Source organism: Arachis ipaensis, chromosome B08, assembly GCF_000816755.2.
Source record: "Arachis ipaensis cultivar K30076 chromosome B08, Araip1.1, whole genome shotgun sequence".
Lineage (NCBI taxonomy): Eukaryota > Viridiplantae > Streptophyta > Magnoliopsida > Fabales > Fabaceae > Arachis > Arachis ipaensis.
In genome coordinates this window covers 128,454,716-128,471,573 of record NC_029792.2, presented here as the reverse complement: position 1 = coordinate 128,471,573, position 16,858 = coordinate 128,454,716, and the positions used below count along the sequence as shown (strand labels likewise).

The 16,858-nt window shown below is 33.3% G+C and overlaps 3 protein-coding genes across 7 annotated transcripts in view; 2 read left to right on the top strand and 1 right to left on the bottom strand.

Annotated features, from left to right (window-relative positions):
• The window catches only part of LOC107613205 (signal recognition particle subunit SRP68), a 7,339-nt gene extending 6,104 nt beyond the window's left edge, over positions 1-1,235 (top strand). The window contains exons 13-14 of the mRNA XM_016315094.2: positions 65-211; positions 703-1,235. Of these exons, the coding sequence (XP_016170580.1) occupies positions 65-211; positions 703-924 (369 nt within the window). The 3' untranslated portion in view covers positions 925-1,235. The remainder of the gene's footprint in view (positions 1-64; positions 212-702) is intronic.
• On the bottom strand, positions 1,000-4,008 carry LOC107611778. The gene has a single exon (XM_021110177.1). It carries the CDS (start codon positions 3,446-3,448, stop codon positions 1,571-1,573), a length of 1,878 nt encoding a protein of 625 aa, XP_020965836.1. The 5' UTR covers positions 3,449-4,008; the 3' UTR covers positions 1,000-1,570.
• The window catches only part of LOC107614467 (ADP-ribosylation factor GTPase-activating protein AGD1), a 20,050-nt gene continuing 9,108 nt past the window's right edge, over positions 5,917-16,858 (top strand). Inside the window, exons 1-21 of one of the 5 annotated variants that reach the window (XM_021110172.1) lie at positions 5,919-6,203; positions 6,370-6,446; positions 7,247-7,347; positions 7,836-7,906; positions 8,499-8,561; positions 9,026-9,070; positions 9,229-9,294; positions 9,398-9,445; positions 9,540-9,635; positions 9,722-9,763; positions 10,493-10,702; positions 10,826-10,957; positions 11,262-11,477; positions 11,573-11,659; positions 11,994-12,329; positions 12,746-12,885; positions 12,959-13,052; positions 14,294-14,462; positions 14,570-14,717; positions 14,778-14,819; positions 15,535-16,150. In XM_021110172.1, the coding sequence (XP_020965831.1) occupies positions 6,093-6,203; positions 6,370-6,446; positions 7,247-7,347; positions 7,836-7,906; positions 8,499-8,561; positions 9,026-9,070; positions 9,229-9,294; positions 9,398-9,445; positions 9,540-9,635; positions 9,722-9,763; positions 10,493-10,702; positions 10,826-10,957; positions 11,262-11,477; positions 11,573-11,659; positions 11,994-12,329; positions 12,746-12,885; positions 12,959-13,052; positions 14,294-14,462; positions 14,570-14,717; positions 14,778-14,819; positions 15,535-15,634 (2,394 nt within the window). In that variant the 5' untranslated portion in view covers positions 5,919-6,092 and the 3' untranslated portion in view covers positions 15,635-16,150. Of the gene's footprint in view, positions 6,204-6,369; positions 6,447-7,246; positions 7,348-7,835; positions 7,907-8,498; positions 8,562-9,025; positions 9,130-9,228; positions 9,295-9,397; positions 9,446-9,539; positions 9,636-9,721; positions 9,764-10,492; positions 10,703-10,825; positions 10,958-11,261; positions 11,478-11,572; positions 11,660-11,993; positions 12,330-12,745; positions 12,886-12,958; positions 13,053-14,293; positions 14,463-14,569; positions 14,718-14,777; positions 14,820-15,534; positions 16,440-16,858 lie in introns of those variants that run through there. The other 4 variants (XM_021110174.1, XM_021110173.1, XM_021110176.1 and 1 more) reach the window with 4 other exon arrangements.

The following is a 16,858-nucleotide window of genomic DNA, read 5'->3' as shown; positions in this document are numbered from 1 at the left end:
TTTACTTTGATAGCTGTTATATTTGATTCCTTTTAAGTGTGTATTAAACCCCACGTGTTGGCAGAATATGATAAAAGACCTGGAGGAGTTGTGCAAGCAGTGCAGATCTAACAGTTGTATAGAACATGCCTTGGGGATCATGGAAGAGAATAAGGATCAAGAAAACATCTCTGAAAGGATCTCCAATATATCATTGACCGGGGCTGAGCGGGTACTTAGCATTCTATTAAAACACGCTTTAAATTTTTTGTTTGTTTTGGTCATCTTATATATGTGTATCTCTTTTGGGAAAGCTTGCTACGTATTTGTAGGACCTAACAAGATTATAATAACTTTTAGGTTTGATTATACTACAAGCACCGCTTTACTTTAACTTAATATTTACTTAGGTCCTTATAATATTAAAATAAAGTTGTTTAAACTTTGATATTTTACAACATATCCCATTCTTATTTTGTCAAGAGTCAAACACACAAATTTGTTAAATTAAACCAAAACTTTTTTGTAACCGTAAATTGCTCTATAACCTTGATTACAGAAAATGTATTTAGTGTAGGAGCTTGATTGAAAATTTTAGGAGCTTGATCGAAAATTTTTAAACTAGAGATCTATTGGAAAATTAGGTCAAACTATAAAGACCTACAAATTAATTAAACCTAACTTTGATTGATTTATCCTAACAAGTACCCTTATCTGTTTCAGTTGGAGAAATTCCTCCTTGATAAACTTGATGTTTATGAGTCTGCTGTTGGCGATTCCAATGTAAAATGTGCTCCCCGCATTGCATCCTTCCCCCCACCTTTCCAGGCCATTTCGCGCACTCCAATCGTGTTGGACCTGGCTTATAACAACATTGAATTCCCATCTCTTGAGAGTAGGATGAAAAAACAAAAGGGCGGCTTCATGAGTAGAATATGGGGATGAGTATCCTGGTTTAGGTTTTTGGTTCTTCAAGTTGAATGTTGTTTAACAAATATTATGGTATTTACCTTTGTTAACTATTGTTATGAATTTTGTGATGTTGATATGAAAAAATTTTGGTCGGTCTAGATGTTTGAAAAGTTTCCGAGGAAAGATTGTGTTGCATCACACTTTTGTTGTAACCTTTGACATAAACTAGGCGATTCTAAGTTGATTAGGAAGGGAAATTGATGAACGAGTCTGTTGGTTATTAATTATTTTATATAACTAAAAGTAGGTGTTTATTGACCTAAGTTTATTCATCCATTGTGACATTTAATGTGAAACCTGAATAATATAGTACAATGAACTCATTGAACCACTCATATTGGGTTTAACAAGAGGAGCTATATATGGAAAACAAAAAGAATAATATAATGAAGCTAATGAGTTTATTACTTATTAGATGAAGTGACTTGAACATAATTGTTAGTGTAGGAATTTTGTGAGAACAAAAAGAATAATAGATCAATTGCTTCCTTTTTGGATAATGCTAACATAAGTCATCATAATTAGTTTCAATAACATAAGATAGAGATTGCATTTAAGATACATTAGAAGTTGTCTCGTCCATAATACAAGATACTGCAGCTAGAACACTTTCTAATTTCTACTGATTAGGTATTGCTTGAGGTTCAAGATGCCAACTATCCTCAGGAATACCATACATTTCAATTCCAGGAACTCTGTAAGCTATAACTTGATGAGAAAACCTATGCATATCTGCTTCAAAAACAGTAAAACATAGATCAAAGCCCTCATGTTTTTGCCTCCAGAAAAATGTTACACAATTATGCACCTCTTCTAGTTTAGCAACTCTTATCCCATTTTCTTTGGAGAAGTCTGAAATAATTTCTACTATTCCAAATTGACATTTTTCATAATCATCATTCCCCCAATTCCTATCCCAATTCTTGTACACTGCCCAAATTTCACCCTTATTGGGATAAATCATGTAGTGTTGTTGTGGCCTAGTTGCACCATTCACATAATTGACCAAATGAGAGAAATGTGACATATTCAGCATGACCTTACTATCACAAGGTTTGAACATTCCACAAGCAATGAATCTATCTCCCATCAATCTTTTCTCAAAGTTTCCTAATTCATGTTCTAAAAGTGTCACACAAACATGCTTATTAGAAATTACACTATTCACCAAAGCATATTGGCGTGGCATCATATCTTTTCCACAATAAATTGCCCAAACTTGGCCAGTGGAAAACACACATTTTGATAAACTTTTCTCACCAACATCACTAGGATTAGTATCCTTGAAGATCAAGTTGTTGGGCAAAGCCATTTGGTCCAATTCAAATAAAGCTTCATCTCTTCCTCCAATAAGCCTATGAGATAGGATCTTATGAGAGAAAAGAAAAAGTTTTTGGGGAGGAACATGAAACAAAGTAGGGCCCTTTCTTCCACATGTTAGTCTTTTGAAGACACTGCAGAAACCATTAACTTTCTCCAAAGGAACAAAGTCTCCACCTTTGCATATTGAATAATCAGAAAGCATTTCTATGAATCCAAGCTTGCTCCTTTTAAGTTCTTCAGGATTGCACCTCCAATCATCAAGAACCCCATCTTTGTAAACTGCCCAAATTTCACCCCTTTTTGGGTAAATCTCAATCTGATGCTGATTCTGATCATTCATCAAACCAATATTCCAACAACATTTGTAGGAAAAGATCTTAGTCCTCACATGATCATCACATGCATTTGTGTCTAGGCAAAAGACTCCACAAGCAAGAGGAAAACCAGCATTACACAACATTCTTTCATCATCATTAAATGGAACTGGTTTCAACCATGTAACACTAAGAAAATCACCACTTTTGACATTGATCTTTGCATAAGGGCATTGGTTGAATTTAACCTCATCATGTTGATAGTGAATAGCCCAAATCTGGTTTGGTTCAAACAAAATGGCATTTCTTTCTTCCTCAAAATTATAGAATTCTTGTTTTTGTTGACATTCTTGATATTCAATTAAGGATCCCTCCAAGCTCCTATGTTCAAATGGAATTTCAAGATTTGGGAAATCTTTCTCCAAAGTGGAGGCAGATTCTGTGCTCTCTCCATTAAGAATCTCGTCCCAAGAAACGACATCATTTTTCTTCCTAAAGTGATGATCATGAAAACGCTTCTCTTTATCCGAAACCATGTCCAGTGCATTCTTTACAATCTCTAGTGCTAACTCAGATCCAGGAAACTCATCTTTGATTCCATTTATCAATGTAACAAGATCATGAAGATAACATCTAGCATCTGAATAAGTGGCTGATGGATATATCAAATCAAGAATGCAATCAAGGTGAATCTCATTATCTGATGATAATCTTACAATTGAAGCAAGAAGTAGTATGTCACAGATTGTAAGCATAAGATTGATGTTATCAAGTTCAGGGTATAATTTCTGTGCACTGAGGAGCTTCTTTCTTGCACCAATGTATTCCTCACTTTGCATCAAGATTGAAGCACCCCACATTTCTTTTAGAGCCTCTACCTTCTTCTCATTCAAATCTTCAATAATCTCTTTGGAGGTAACATTCCTGATGAGAGAGTTAGCCCTACCATAATGTGAATGTTCGCGGCTCGCACCAGATTGCCTCCTTTGCAAGATACCTGTGATCTTGAACAAAAAAATATATATAAAAATTACAGTGAATGCTAAAACATTCCAGAAAAATAAACAGAAATGCAATGCTTCTAGTGCAGCACTCTCTGAAATTAACTTGATATTAAAGATAACAAAAAAGGACAAATAAAAAATAAAACACTTCAAATCCTAATTAATCCTAAATCTGAACCATTGATATAAAATATAATAAATGAAAAGTTTAGATTTGTTTAATTAACAAAGAGTGGAACACTCCTTAAGGATGAGGCATAAATTATTATAGCATCTACTTGTTTATAAGCTATGGTGGAATTGGTATGTGGCAGATTATTCTGTGGCGGTTTCAAAAAGAAAACTAGAGACTCATTACATTTTTACCAAAAACAAAAAGTTTAGAATAATGGTAACAGTATATTATTTATGCTCACCTTTCATGGATACTGAGTTAATTGATTCTCCTCTACTAATCAACTTGGGTTGGTCGAGTGGTCAGCTCACTCGTCTGGTTAAACAAGTGTCGGGAGTTCGAATCTCGCCTTGTGCATGCAGCAACCCATTGGCCAGCGGCAGACCCTTAAATGGAGCTCCGATTCGCGACGGATTAGTCCTTGGCCTGTCGGGCTGGGGGATACGGTGGGCAACCAAAAAAAAATTGATTCTCCTCTACTATATAAGTATAAATTGATTCTCCTCTACTATATAAGTATTAATTCTCTATTAAGAATGTTAATTAAGAGCAAAGTATAGTGTTATGTGAATGCAATTCAAATCCATTTAGATAAGCCCAATTTATGGTGAAACTGGTAAAGTGTTCTGTTCACATTTAACATGAACTCAGCTAAAAATTGTGAAATAAAGTAGAAAATGAAGAATTTATGCTTTTTTCTTTTTTAAAAAAAAAAAAGAAAAAGAAAAAAAGTGTTGGTCAATGTCAGTAGAGTCCCAATGAGACAAGATCAGAAGAACAAGTTTTGTGTGAATGTGATGAAGACAAGGTCACAAGACCCACTTTTCTGTTCTTTCCTTCACTATTGGAAAAAGATATGCTTCTCCAAACGTCAGATTCTCTTGCAGTTCTTTTTAATGTGATTTTTACTCTATTCTAAATTTTTATTTTTCATCATTAGATTGACTTAGGTGTATATTATTATTATTATTATTAACTTACTTTGATATCTTTCATCTTATATATTCTTTAAATTTTTCTGTGCTTTCCAGAGACTAATTGTTTTTTAGTAATTATTCTGGTATTGTTCGAAATTAGGAAAAAAAGTACAAAATGTCACATAATAATTCTCATTATACCCATAACAGAAATGAATCTCCTTATATTTTATTAAAATATAGAGTATTATATTTTAATTAAATTTTAGATAACTAATTTATTCTATCATTTGATTGAACTATAAAACTTGATAAATAATTGTGTAAGTTTATAATATATTTAATGTGTTCTGAGTAGGGGTGTACGATGATCGGATCAGATCGGATATTATATCCGCGTTTTTAAGTGTCAGATCCAATTCGATTCGATCCGCACATTTGCAGATCGGATCGGATATCGGGTATATCCACATCATTGAACATTCTATTTTTAATCATATTTCTATATAAAAGAAATTCAATAAAAATATTTCTTTCACACTTTTAAACCTATTTATTCCTAAAATATTTTTAATCAATTTTGTTCTAAATAACAAAAATAAAATAAAATAATATATGAATAATAACTACTAACTAAAACATACAAATAAGTAAATATAATACGAAATATATATTACTTTTTTTAATTATTATTGTGCGGATCTGCGGATCCGTGGATCAGATACGCAAATGCAGAGCTGATATCTGCGATCCGATCCGCAAAGAGTGCGGATCAGTTCCTATCCGATCCGATCAGACTGCGGATCGGATCATATCCGCAATTTTTGGATCGGATGTGGATATTTATCGCGGATTTGCGGATACGATCCGATCCATGAACACCCCTATCTGAAAGTTTATTTTTATTTGAACTTTAATTTATTGAATTGGTTAAATGTATAAATAGTTTGTTTATTAGAATTGTGCAAAACAAATTTATTATCCAATAATATGAGATTTTTAATTTTGAAAAGATGTAAGAGTAATTGTCTTTTTTTAGTTTAATTACTCCGTTGATTCTTATAATTTCACAAAATTTATAATTAGATTGGTTAATTTTATATAAATTTAATAGTTAAAAATTATTAAATAATTTGATAGATTTGATTAAATTATTATATAACCATTTTTAATTATCAATTTGACATAAAATAAACTAGATCTAAGTTTTTACCTAGTTAGTTAGTTGGTAGTTGGAGAGAGAGAGAAGAGCAATTGAGATTTTCGAGCGACAGAGATCAAAAATCGCAAACAGCAATGCCTTATTAAGTAACAACATTTATTAATCAATCTTCATCCGAACAAGAAAAAAAAAAACAAAAACAAAAGAGAAAAAAACTCAGAAAATTACACAAGAAAAGAAAATCAAATGCCTCTCGTTTCTTCTCTTTTCTCTTTTGATCCAATAACACAACAACATCAACATCCTTCCAGCATGTATTTCGCCAAATTACAGGACTCTCCCATGTTCCGCCAACAGGTTTAATCATTTACGTCATCGTTGCGTTTTTCTGCTTCGATTCGTATAAAAAAGACTGAATTTTACGTAGATTTTTCATGTCATGCATGTTTTTCTTTCCTTTTATTATTTACTTTTGGCTGATGATGGTTGAATGGGTTGTGTGGATGCATGATTCGCAATGCAGCTGCAGACCATGGAAGAAGGTGCAGAATCGTTACGTGCCAGATGCTGGAGATTCTACAAAGGGTGTAAAAAGTACACGTAAGTTTTCATTTTTGTTCTTTAATTTCCCTTTTAAGTTGTTTCTATACAAACCATCTTCCATGTGTTTGATGATATTCCTCTGTGGTTGCTAAGTGAATATATTGCCATATTTATAGGCTTAATTGTCCTAGAGCACTAAGTTTGGTGTGTTTTGACTTTTGATCGCTTTTAAATTAATAATTCATAGTTAGTTATGTGTCGTTGTAACATTTATACGTTAGAATGTTATTTTGTAAGTGGAGAAGAACGAGTATATCCAATCTGATACCCCACAACCACACAAGAATTTCTTGTAAATTATAATCTCTCCGCTCTCCTAAGAAGGCAGAGAGGGACTTTAATATATGTTAGCGATATTATTGGCTTAGCCTTGTTACTCAATTCTAAAATGGTATTAGAGCTTATTATTTATTAGAAAGTTAGACTGTTCTTCCATACTTTAAGCTCGAAATGTTCAGTCCTGGACATGAGGGAGTGTATCAGAAGTATCACAGTGTTAGTTGATAACTTGATATAGTCATGGTAGGCGTAGCCTCTATATTCTATATTAGTGTTGGCAATAATCCTCTCTCATCTTGAGCTAGCTTTTGGTGTTGAAAGCATGGAGTAGCCTAACTCAATGATATCTCTAATTAATTTTTTAAAAAAATGAAAAATAAAAAGACTAGAACCTCAGCTGCTTCCACTTCCTTACTTGACTCACAATTACTTGACTCGCGATTCTCTAATTAATTAAGTAGAAGTATTTTCATGCCATTGAATTTCTTGTGGTCTGATAATTTTAACCCCTTTTGTAGGGATGGGCTTTTAGATGCATGTGATGGAGACTTCACCTTTGCAAGTGCCCTCGAAAATTTTGGGGGAGAACATTCTGATCCTTTATTTGTAACTTTGGGAGGTAAGGCTTGTTGGTCTATTCCCTCCTCTTTGTCTTTCCTGATAAAGTAAGCCCAAATGACTGCTTTTGGTATGCTTATTGCTTTGTTAGAGATCTTGGCTAGATATATTGGAGGTTAAACATTAGGTTATTTATTCACCCTGAGCTCACAAGATTGAAGGAGCATTAGATATGTTATTTCTGTGATTTGGATCCTTTAAAGTGAGAATGCTTTGAAATGAGTTTCACGTCTAACTTTATTGATCTTTACTTTAGGGGAGCCTCCTCTTTTTTGGTCTTCTGGATATATACTCCAATTCTTTGCATGATATGTTTAGGCCATTAAAGGAGCTTCTAACATCCCATGGGATAGGAAATGTGGTCAAAGATTTCAAGGCTTTGTTGTTGTTGTTGTTGTTTGCTAATCTGCTTCATTCTAATTCAAGGAAAACTTGTATCCTTTTCTAATTTCCTAGTAGTTTTGATCAATTTTGTTTTGGCATCCTTAGGGCCTGTTATGACCAAATTCTCTATGGCTTTGAGAGACATCAGTACATTCAAGGACGCTCTTAGGACACAGGTAACAGTTTGTTTAGTATTATCTTCTTTCATATTTTTCTGTTCTTTTATCAAGGATAGAAAACTGGCGAAAAGTTGTGGCTTTACAATCTTTATTTTCTTTTAGAATGCAAGATAAGGTTTGTTTGATTTCTCTATTTATGATTCTGTGAAGGAAAAGTGAAAATAAGAAATGGAAAAGAAAAAAACAAAAAGAAAGGAATTTTATTATTTTTACTTTGTTCTTTCACAAAATACTAAAAGTAGAAAACATAGAACAAACAGACTCATACTGTTGAAGATCTTTTTAAGTAAGAGAGTGAAGTCTAGGATAGCTATCATTATGCTGACTATATAATTTTAACAACAATTATAAAGTATTAAAGTTACATTTTTTTACTATTTGGTAACACCTTTTTACTTTTTTAAAAAAAATAAGTGTTTTCCAATAGTTAAAAAATGTGACCTTAATTTTAGCAATACTTTTGAAGTATTTCCAGTGTTACTTAGTTACCATAGCTACCACAATAATAGCAATCATAGCATGCACCAAATTAGAGCCAGATTTGTGTTTGACATTTGCTAGGTTGACTAAACTTGTTTTGGCTTCTTAGGTGGAGCAAATGTTGACTGACCGTCTACTTCACATTTACAATGTCGAAATAATGGATGTCAAGGTACACTAAAGTAGCGCAAAACTTTAAAAATGTTCATACATGAGTGATATAGTGTGATGCTGCCATCCTCTCTCAAGAGGCTACTATGCAGCTCTAATTTGTATGATATAAGACTATCAGTTGAAACTATGGACGTGGAAACTATCAGTGATGGAACTCAATTTTTAAAGTAAGACACTTTGTAAAGAATAATTCCCCAAAGGGTTGATATTATGTTTGAAAAATTACGTTAACATCCAATCATATATTATCGCATTAGCAGAAGTGTTTAGTCAACCACTGAAATATCTCGAAAGGCCATATAATCACAAATTTTTTTATTGGATAACATTGTAAAACATTTTTACATTGCTAATGCATAGAATTAAGCTAAAAAGTAAGATCTTTACAAATCACATGTCTTGTGAAGCCTTTTTTCCTTCCCTTTTTATTTAGCCTTCTCATGCTTCAAATAATCGTTGCAGGAAGCTCGAAAGCGTTTTGACAAGGCTTCCATTGCATATGACCAGGTGCTTCTCAATTGCTGATGAAGTTTGTACTTAAAAGTTGTCAAGTCCACGGGAAAAAAGTTAGCACATTTTGAAAAACAAAATATAGGTGTTGAAACTCCATTGGCATATCTCTTGATCATAAGTTCATAACACAATTTAACATGGATTTTTCGCAGGCACGGGAGAAGTTTATGTCATTGAGGAAAAGTACTAGGCAGGATATCGTCATTGCAATAGAGGAGGTATGTCCAAAATCTTACCTTTGGTTTTTTCCCAATATACATTGTATTAGGTTGTCATTGGCCACCATGAATTTTTTAATCTAATCTGGTAGTGACATTCCAGGAATTGCACAATGCAAGAAGCTCATTTGAAGAAGCCCGTTTCAATCTGGTAATTTTAGTTAACAAGATAGGTTGCTTTGAACAATACTGTAAACTATAGTATTTGTTTAGCTCTTTAATACAGAACATATGTTATCTCCTAGATTAGTGCTCTTCACAATGTCGAGGCCAAAAAAAGATTCGAGTTTTTGGAGGCTGTCACTGGAGTAATGGATGCTCATCTTCAATATTTTCGACAGGTGTATAATATTGTGACATATCACATATGGATTTCCCATACAGAGTATCACGCCTATGCTATTTCTAAAACTTCTTTCTCTTGCAGGGATATGAACTACTACATCAGTTGGAGCCCTTCATTGTTGAGGTTTTCCCCCTATCTCTTTACTCATTGTGTTTTTAACTTGAGTTGAAGATGGTAAACTGCTAGAACTAGAATCGAGGAGTAGTGTCTATTGATGAATTACAAGATAGAGATGATATTAGAGAGACATCTCAACTCTCCCAATATGCTAAAAGATGCCAAAAACTTACTCTACACTTTTCCTTCTCCTGTTGGTGCTGATACCCTAGCAAACTAAGTATGGAGAATGTGGGATTCAAATAGGAAAGGAAGAAAGCAGAAGAGCAAAAGACTACAAAAGAATATATGGATATATATTTTTGAGAGAATATGATCTGATACCATAATCAATATACTAATCCCTAATTATAGTACTATGCTCCCAATCCTAGTTAAATAAGGAATCAATCATGAACTTAGAGTATATGTCAAAACTAATCCTAAGGATTCATTGCTGATTACCTGGTTTCTTAATATATGATAAAAAAAAAAAAAGTATCATAAATTATATAATCGTCCTATTATCTGTAAGACTAATTATTACTGCCACTGACTAATAGGGTCCTAAGTAACAGAATCAAACTGGTATTGCCACTAACTTTATACACCTTTTGCATGGATAGGTGGTTGTAGATGATGTTTCTTTCAATCATATTGTGCAAAACTTTTGGTTTATAATTATGAATTATGATTATTGTTCTTGATATAAGAATGAATGAAGAATTTTCCTTTCTTGTATTTACCGTGTTTCAGGTTTTGTCATATGTACAAAAAGCAAGGGAAAGTCACAATGAGGAGCAGGTTTCTCTATTTGAAAGAATGATAGAGTACAAGCAACTTGTCCATCAAGAAAGTAAGTTGTCCTTGAAGGGATTTTATGATTCTCCTGGTCGAGACTCTCCATTTTCTAGGATATCAAGTGATGTGTTAGATGCAGTAACAGAATCTGTCAAAACCGGAAAGGTATTATAGCATATGGCAATTCATCCTCTTTTCCTCTTTGAAATATGTATCTAGTTTTTTTAATATCTGAGTCCTATCCATTGGAATCTGTTCGTCTCAGAAAAGTGCACAAATAATGTTTAGGTTCAAACCATTCGAGAAGGGTTTCTCTCAAAACGATCCAGCAATTTAAGAGGCGATTGGAAGAGAAGGTATTTTGTTCTTGATAGTCGCGGAATGCTTTACTACTTTCGCAAACCATTGACTCTCTTCCATGTAAGTGTCTGATTAGAAGTTACTCCCTCGATTCCAAAATAACTAGCAATTTGGACAAAGTAGTACATTAGAGAATCAATGTATCTAGGCAATTATAAATTGCCTAGATACATATAATTGCCTAGACACATTGATTCTGTATAATTGTCAAGATACATTGATTCTCTAGTATTCCACTTTATCCAAATTGATAATTATCTTGAAACTGTGGTAGTAATTATCAAGTATTTGTACTCTAAGCTTGATTATGCTTATCTCATTAATTGATCTTCTTAATAATTTTTTAGCATGAATACCATTTCAGGGTGCCAACTCACAGAAGAGTCATCATACCTTTGATAATTCTTCTGGCATTTTGAGTCGGTTGATATCTTCACATATTCATGGAGCCAATGATGAAAAGCCCGTTGCTCGTCATACGGTGAACTTGCTTACATCAACAATCAAGGTTGATGCGGAACAGACAGATTTAAGATTCTGCTTTAGGATTGTTTCTCCTTCAAAGGTTTATACATTGCAGGTAATCATACCAAAAATGTATTTAACGCATGTGTTTGGCTTTTGAGTTTTGATATTGTTACTATATTTTTTATAATACATAAGGAAACAATGTAGGCAGAAAATGCCCTGGACCAAAGGGATTGGATGGAAAAGATAACCGGAGTAATTGCATCCTTGCTCACTATACACACACTGGGAAAGGTACATAGTCATTTTATCAATTTTTCTTTTGGCTTTTTCAAACTACATCTCAAACTATAAATAAGCAGGGAGATGTCTCTGGTTTTGGATATAGCATTTGTAATATGGTGTTTTGTGATAATTTATCAGAATATGATCTCTCTCTCTCTCTCTCTCTCTCTCTCTCTCTCTCTCTCTCTAAAAACGGGGGAAAATTATAAGAGAGAAATTGTGGAAAGGATAGAGGTGACTTCCATATTTTGGCAAACATAGAACAATCCATATATTGATAGAGTTGCTTAAAAAAAATGCATGTAATTTAGATTATTATAATCGTTAAAGAATTATATTGCAGCCTCAGCCTGTAATTTCTCGCTCAGAAGGTGGTGACTGGGATTCTGCCAGCCCAACTGATTCAGTACAAAGTTCTTCTGATGATGAAATGGCAGTAAATTCAGGTTTGGCATGCAAGATCACCCCCAAGTCAAATAGGTCACCTAATGGCTTGCAGAAGCATAAACACAGTATAAAATGTGAAAAGCCAATCGATGTTCTTCGAAGGGTTAATGGGAATGACAAATGTGCTGATTGTGGTAAATCTGAACCAGACTGGGCATCCTTAAACCTTGGCATCCTTGTATGCATTGAATGTTCTGGTGTTCATCGAAATCTTGGTGTACATATATCCAAAGTAAGTAGTTGAGGTTGCTTGTTTAAGTTTTTACATCAGTATCATGGCTGCTAGACACCATGTCTGCTTATTGCTTTTATTATCATAGAAGTGAAAACTACCAGAACTGCATCTTCCCAAAGGATTATGTTGTTGGGTAGAGATATCCTAACATGCTCTCTCACACAAGCCTCCTTGGGCTTGGAAGAGTCAAGAGTGGATAATGCAGAAACTACATCTGCCTTGTGTCGAAATTCAATTTTTATTTAGAAGAATGGGGGTGAAGCATGTTTGAAATTCAGACCAGTTTGAAATTCTTGTTCTGTTGAATGGAGGCATATAAATGAATGATTTTATGTTCTAACCAAATAAATAAAATAAATCTGTTTTCAATATTCACTTTGCCTAAGGTATAAACTGGAAAACGTATTTTGCAGGTAAGATCACTGACACTTGATGTGAAAGTATGGGATTCCTCAGTTTTAAGCATGTTTCAATCACTTGGCAATCTCTTTGCAAACTCAGTTTGGGAGGAGTTATTGCATTCGAAAACTTCAACAGATGATACTCTTGATGGGTAAGTATTTCCAACACCAAGGGGATTTATTAGCTTTTAAGAACTTTTTCTGACATGCACCTTCGCAATTCAGATCATCTAAGGGCACCAGAACCAAATTATTTCATGCAAGAAAACCTGCATATGATGATCCCATTTCACTAAAGGAGAGGTTCATCCATGCAAAGGTAATAAACCATTAATCTAATGAAAATTTCAAGTTGCTTCCTAGTTGGAAAGAAATATATCTCTGGGAATTAAATGTATATTTTAAAATTTTCTGCTAAAGTTCTTTATTTAAGTTTTCCATCTTTAGAATACTGTGTAAAAGGAGAAATTCTTGCATGGCGAAGGAGTGCGAGATAGAATTAAGCTTGCACTAATCTATTGGATATTTTAAGGGACATTGAATTTATTTTTGAATTCCATGATGACTTTTGCATTTATTGGGATTAAGGATGTTGGATTCTAGCATTAGGCTTCGCTTTGGATTAAGCTCCTGACCAAAAGGTTAACCTTCATTTTATTCAAGTCCAAATACCCTCTTAATATATTTTTTTTCCTTGTTCAATGTATCCAATGTGTATTCTCTCAGACACATATCTATTCTCCAAACCAATTACTGGCTCACTGCATACAATTTGAGCTTAGTTAATGGGGAACTGCACCGTTAACTTGGTCTTTTTTAGTGGCCAGACCCACCACTAAGTTTAAATGACACGCATTAATTGATAAGAGTATAATCCTATATGTTGCTCCATAATCCTGAAAGAATTGATTGCCACACAGTTATATTCATTGCTAGAGAATGTAGGTTCCCATTTAACTTAGTATATAGTTAAAGTTTTGGTCAATGTTCAATATGTTCTTGAACTCCATTTTGTAAATTAAAATTTCAAACTCTGCTGGTTAGAAAGTATCATGCCATTTTGTCCATGTCACGTGAGTGTGAAGTTGGTGAATAGGTTCTTGAAAATATGCCATTTAAGCTTTTACCAGTACACTCTAGGCTAAGAGGATGGATGCTTATCCCTTGTTCCTTAATCTGTTAACCATTTCCTCTATCAGTTGTGTTATTTCAACAATACAATGTTGTTGGACAACTTTCACTGAAAGTAATTAATACATGGATCTCGCACATTGTCTTTTAACTTATTCTTTTCTCTTTTTATCTAAAGTTATAAGCCCCTTTTGAGTTCCAAACATTTTGAACTATAATTACAAACTAGTTATGTAAGTTATTAACTGAAAATTGTTCAATTTTGGACAACTTTTGGTAATTGTAAAAATATCATTTTCATTTACTTTTCTTTTACAGCAAAACAAGCAGTTTTCTCTTTAAATATAGATACATTTTCTTTTTCTTCCTCAATTAAAAACTTGGTACAAATATTTCTCAAATGAAACCTGATATTTTCTCCTATTGTAGTATTCTGAGAAAGTCTTCGTTCGCCGGATACCAAACAACAATCGTCTCCGTACAGTGGCACAACTGGTCTGGGAAAGCATCTTTGCCAATGACAAGAAATCAGTGTACCGGCATATTGTGAGATCCAGTGTGGATATCAATGCTTTAAATTTAAATGGTCAATTTGATGGTATATCTCTTTCTTAACCAACCATTCTCAAACTCATGGAATCTTATTGCTATTGACAATAGCATTGCTTGAAGTACTGTATAATTAATAATTGGTTTCTGTAATAGGAAATTCTTTTGCCACGCCTTCTTCAAGTCACTCAAGCATGTCATCTGAAACTGAAAGCCAACTAATGGAGGACATAAAAGATGGCTCAAGTGTGCTTCACTTGGCATGCCTTGTATCTGATGCTGGAATGGTGGAGCTGCTCCTACAGTATGGTGCAGATATAAATGCAGTTGATTCAATTGGTCGAACACCATTACATTACTGCATGTTTAGAGGGAAGATTGCAACTGCAAAATTACTTATTTTAAGGTAGTTATGTCAGTAGTTCTATCTGATATCCCTATCAAATATTCTTCTCTGAAGTTCAGCATCTGAACCGTTGATGAAAAAAAAAATAGTTTTAGATTACATCTGAAGTTTAGATGATGTACTTTATGCTCTAAAGTGCAACTTGCCACAGGCTGCACTTAAGAGGAGACAAACCCATTCTTCTTCATACTGTGTGTCCTATATATTATATGCCTTTGAAATTATCTATCCTAGCTATGAAGATGTACCCTGCCTCTTATTGTTATATTCTGCTTCTGCACTTGTAATCACATTTCTTATCTTACTTTATGTGCTAAGCATCTAGTTCATGAGAAACTTCATAGAATTAAGGCTAGTGAAACATTGTTATAATTGACTGGATAATGCATGTTTTTCTAAGTAATACATATACATTTGGTACTTTTCAAGTGAGTAACAACACTTAAGAGCATTATATTCATGCATGGTTTTTTTTTTTTTTTTTTTTTTTATTGTTGGAATCAGCCACTCTCTGAGGTAGTTATTAAAGGAAAGGGCATTTATTCAGTTTCATTATGACTCATTTTATGTTCATTATTGAGATAATTGTTTGGTTGAATCAGACATTTTTGTGAATATGATAAACACATGATTTGATATGTGTATGAAGTATAAACTTTTTTTCCATTTCTAGTTACAGTACATACAATTAAATCCTTAATTTTATTATTTTCAGGGGGGCCAATACACATGTAGTAGATAAACAAGGAAAGACTCCTCTCATGCTTGCATCAGAACCTAGCAGTGAAATTGTTGGTCTCATATCAAGCAGATGACATGCTCACACACCCTCCTTTTCTTTTTGGGTCTGGTCCAACAAAAGCTTAAGCCTCAACTAAGATTGGGACAAAGAAAACATTGAGGACCACACTGGGCATGGATTTTGAATTAGGCAACAGAAAGCAACTAGCCCAAGAGGCCTTTTGGGTCACCTGTTCATAGTTATCTTCTTCTGTTGTATATAACTATATATAATATAATATATAGTATAATCTCACATTGTTGTAATGTCCATCCATCTTAAATTTTGAGATTGTATCATATGATCAAATCTCACCAAGAGTTGTACATAATATAAGTTACTTAAGTGATTAATCAACTAGGTTCAAGGAGGAAAAGGTGATTAATTTCTACTAAGGAATTAATAGGCACAATTGTTAAGCCTCTTTTTCCTTTTCGGTATTATACGTGAAAAGTTGGTTCACAATTTCATTTTTATTATTTATTTTTTATTTAATAATAGAAAATATCAATTTATATTTCAACATGATGAATAGTAAACAAAAAAGAGAATGAGAGATATGTAGATGTAATAGGACAAGAAAAGAAAAGAAAAGTATGTGTGTAGAAAAATTAAAAATATTTGAAGTAATCAGGTGTAATAGGACAAGACTGATTCTGATCCCCCAAAAAAGAAAAAAAAAATCTTGCCAAACATCAATATAACTCCTGATCCAATAAAATCATATATATTTGACAATTTCATAAATTCCATTAACAAGATTATAAATTAATCTGAAAATAAATAAATAGGGTTTCAGTTTCCATTTTGGCCACGTGAGTCACAGTGGAGTAACATGTGGATCAAGAAGATAAGAAGACCATGGACCGAAGTTTCACGAAACGTGGATCATAAAAAAGAAGATAAAAAATAAAAAAAATCTGAGTGATTATGACAGCACTTGTTAGATTCAGTGTTCACAACACTTTGATTTTCCATTTGCTTGATCAAGTCTTTGATGGTAACATTCCAAGCTTAATTCATGACTCACATTTTAGTCTTTGGTGGTGGCATGAAAATGGACACATTCTGATGTAACCTTCAATCCTTCATGATTACCTTTGTAACCTATTTTGGTGATTGTCATTAATTATTCATTAAATATTGCCCCTAAAATCCCAAACAAAATGCACTAGTAATTTAGATTTTACTTGATATATTTATAGATATTCGTGATTTCATTTAACACTATATTTTTAATAAATTTTCAAGTGTATTA

Excerpts from the sequence above, each read along its gene's own strand:
- LOC107611778 (XM_021110177.1), bottom strand. The coding sequence starts at position 3,448 with ATGTGGGGTGCTTCAATCTTGATGCAAAGTGAGGAATACATTGGTGCA.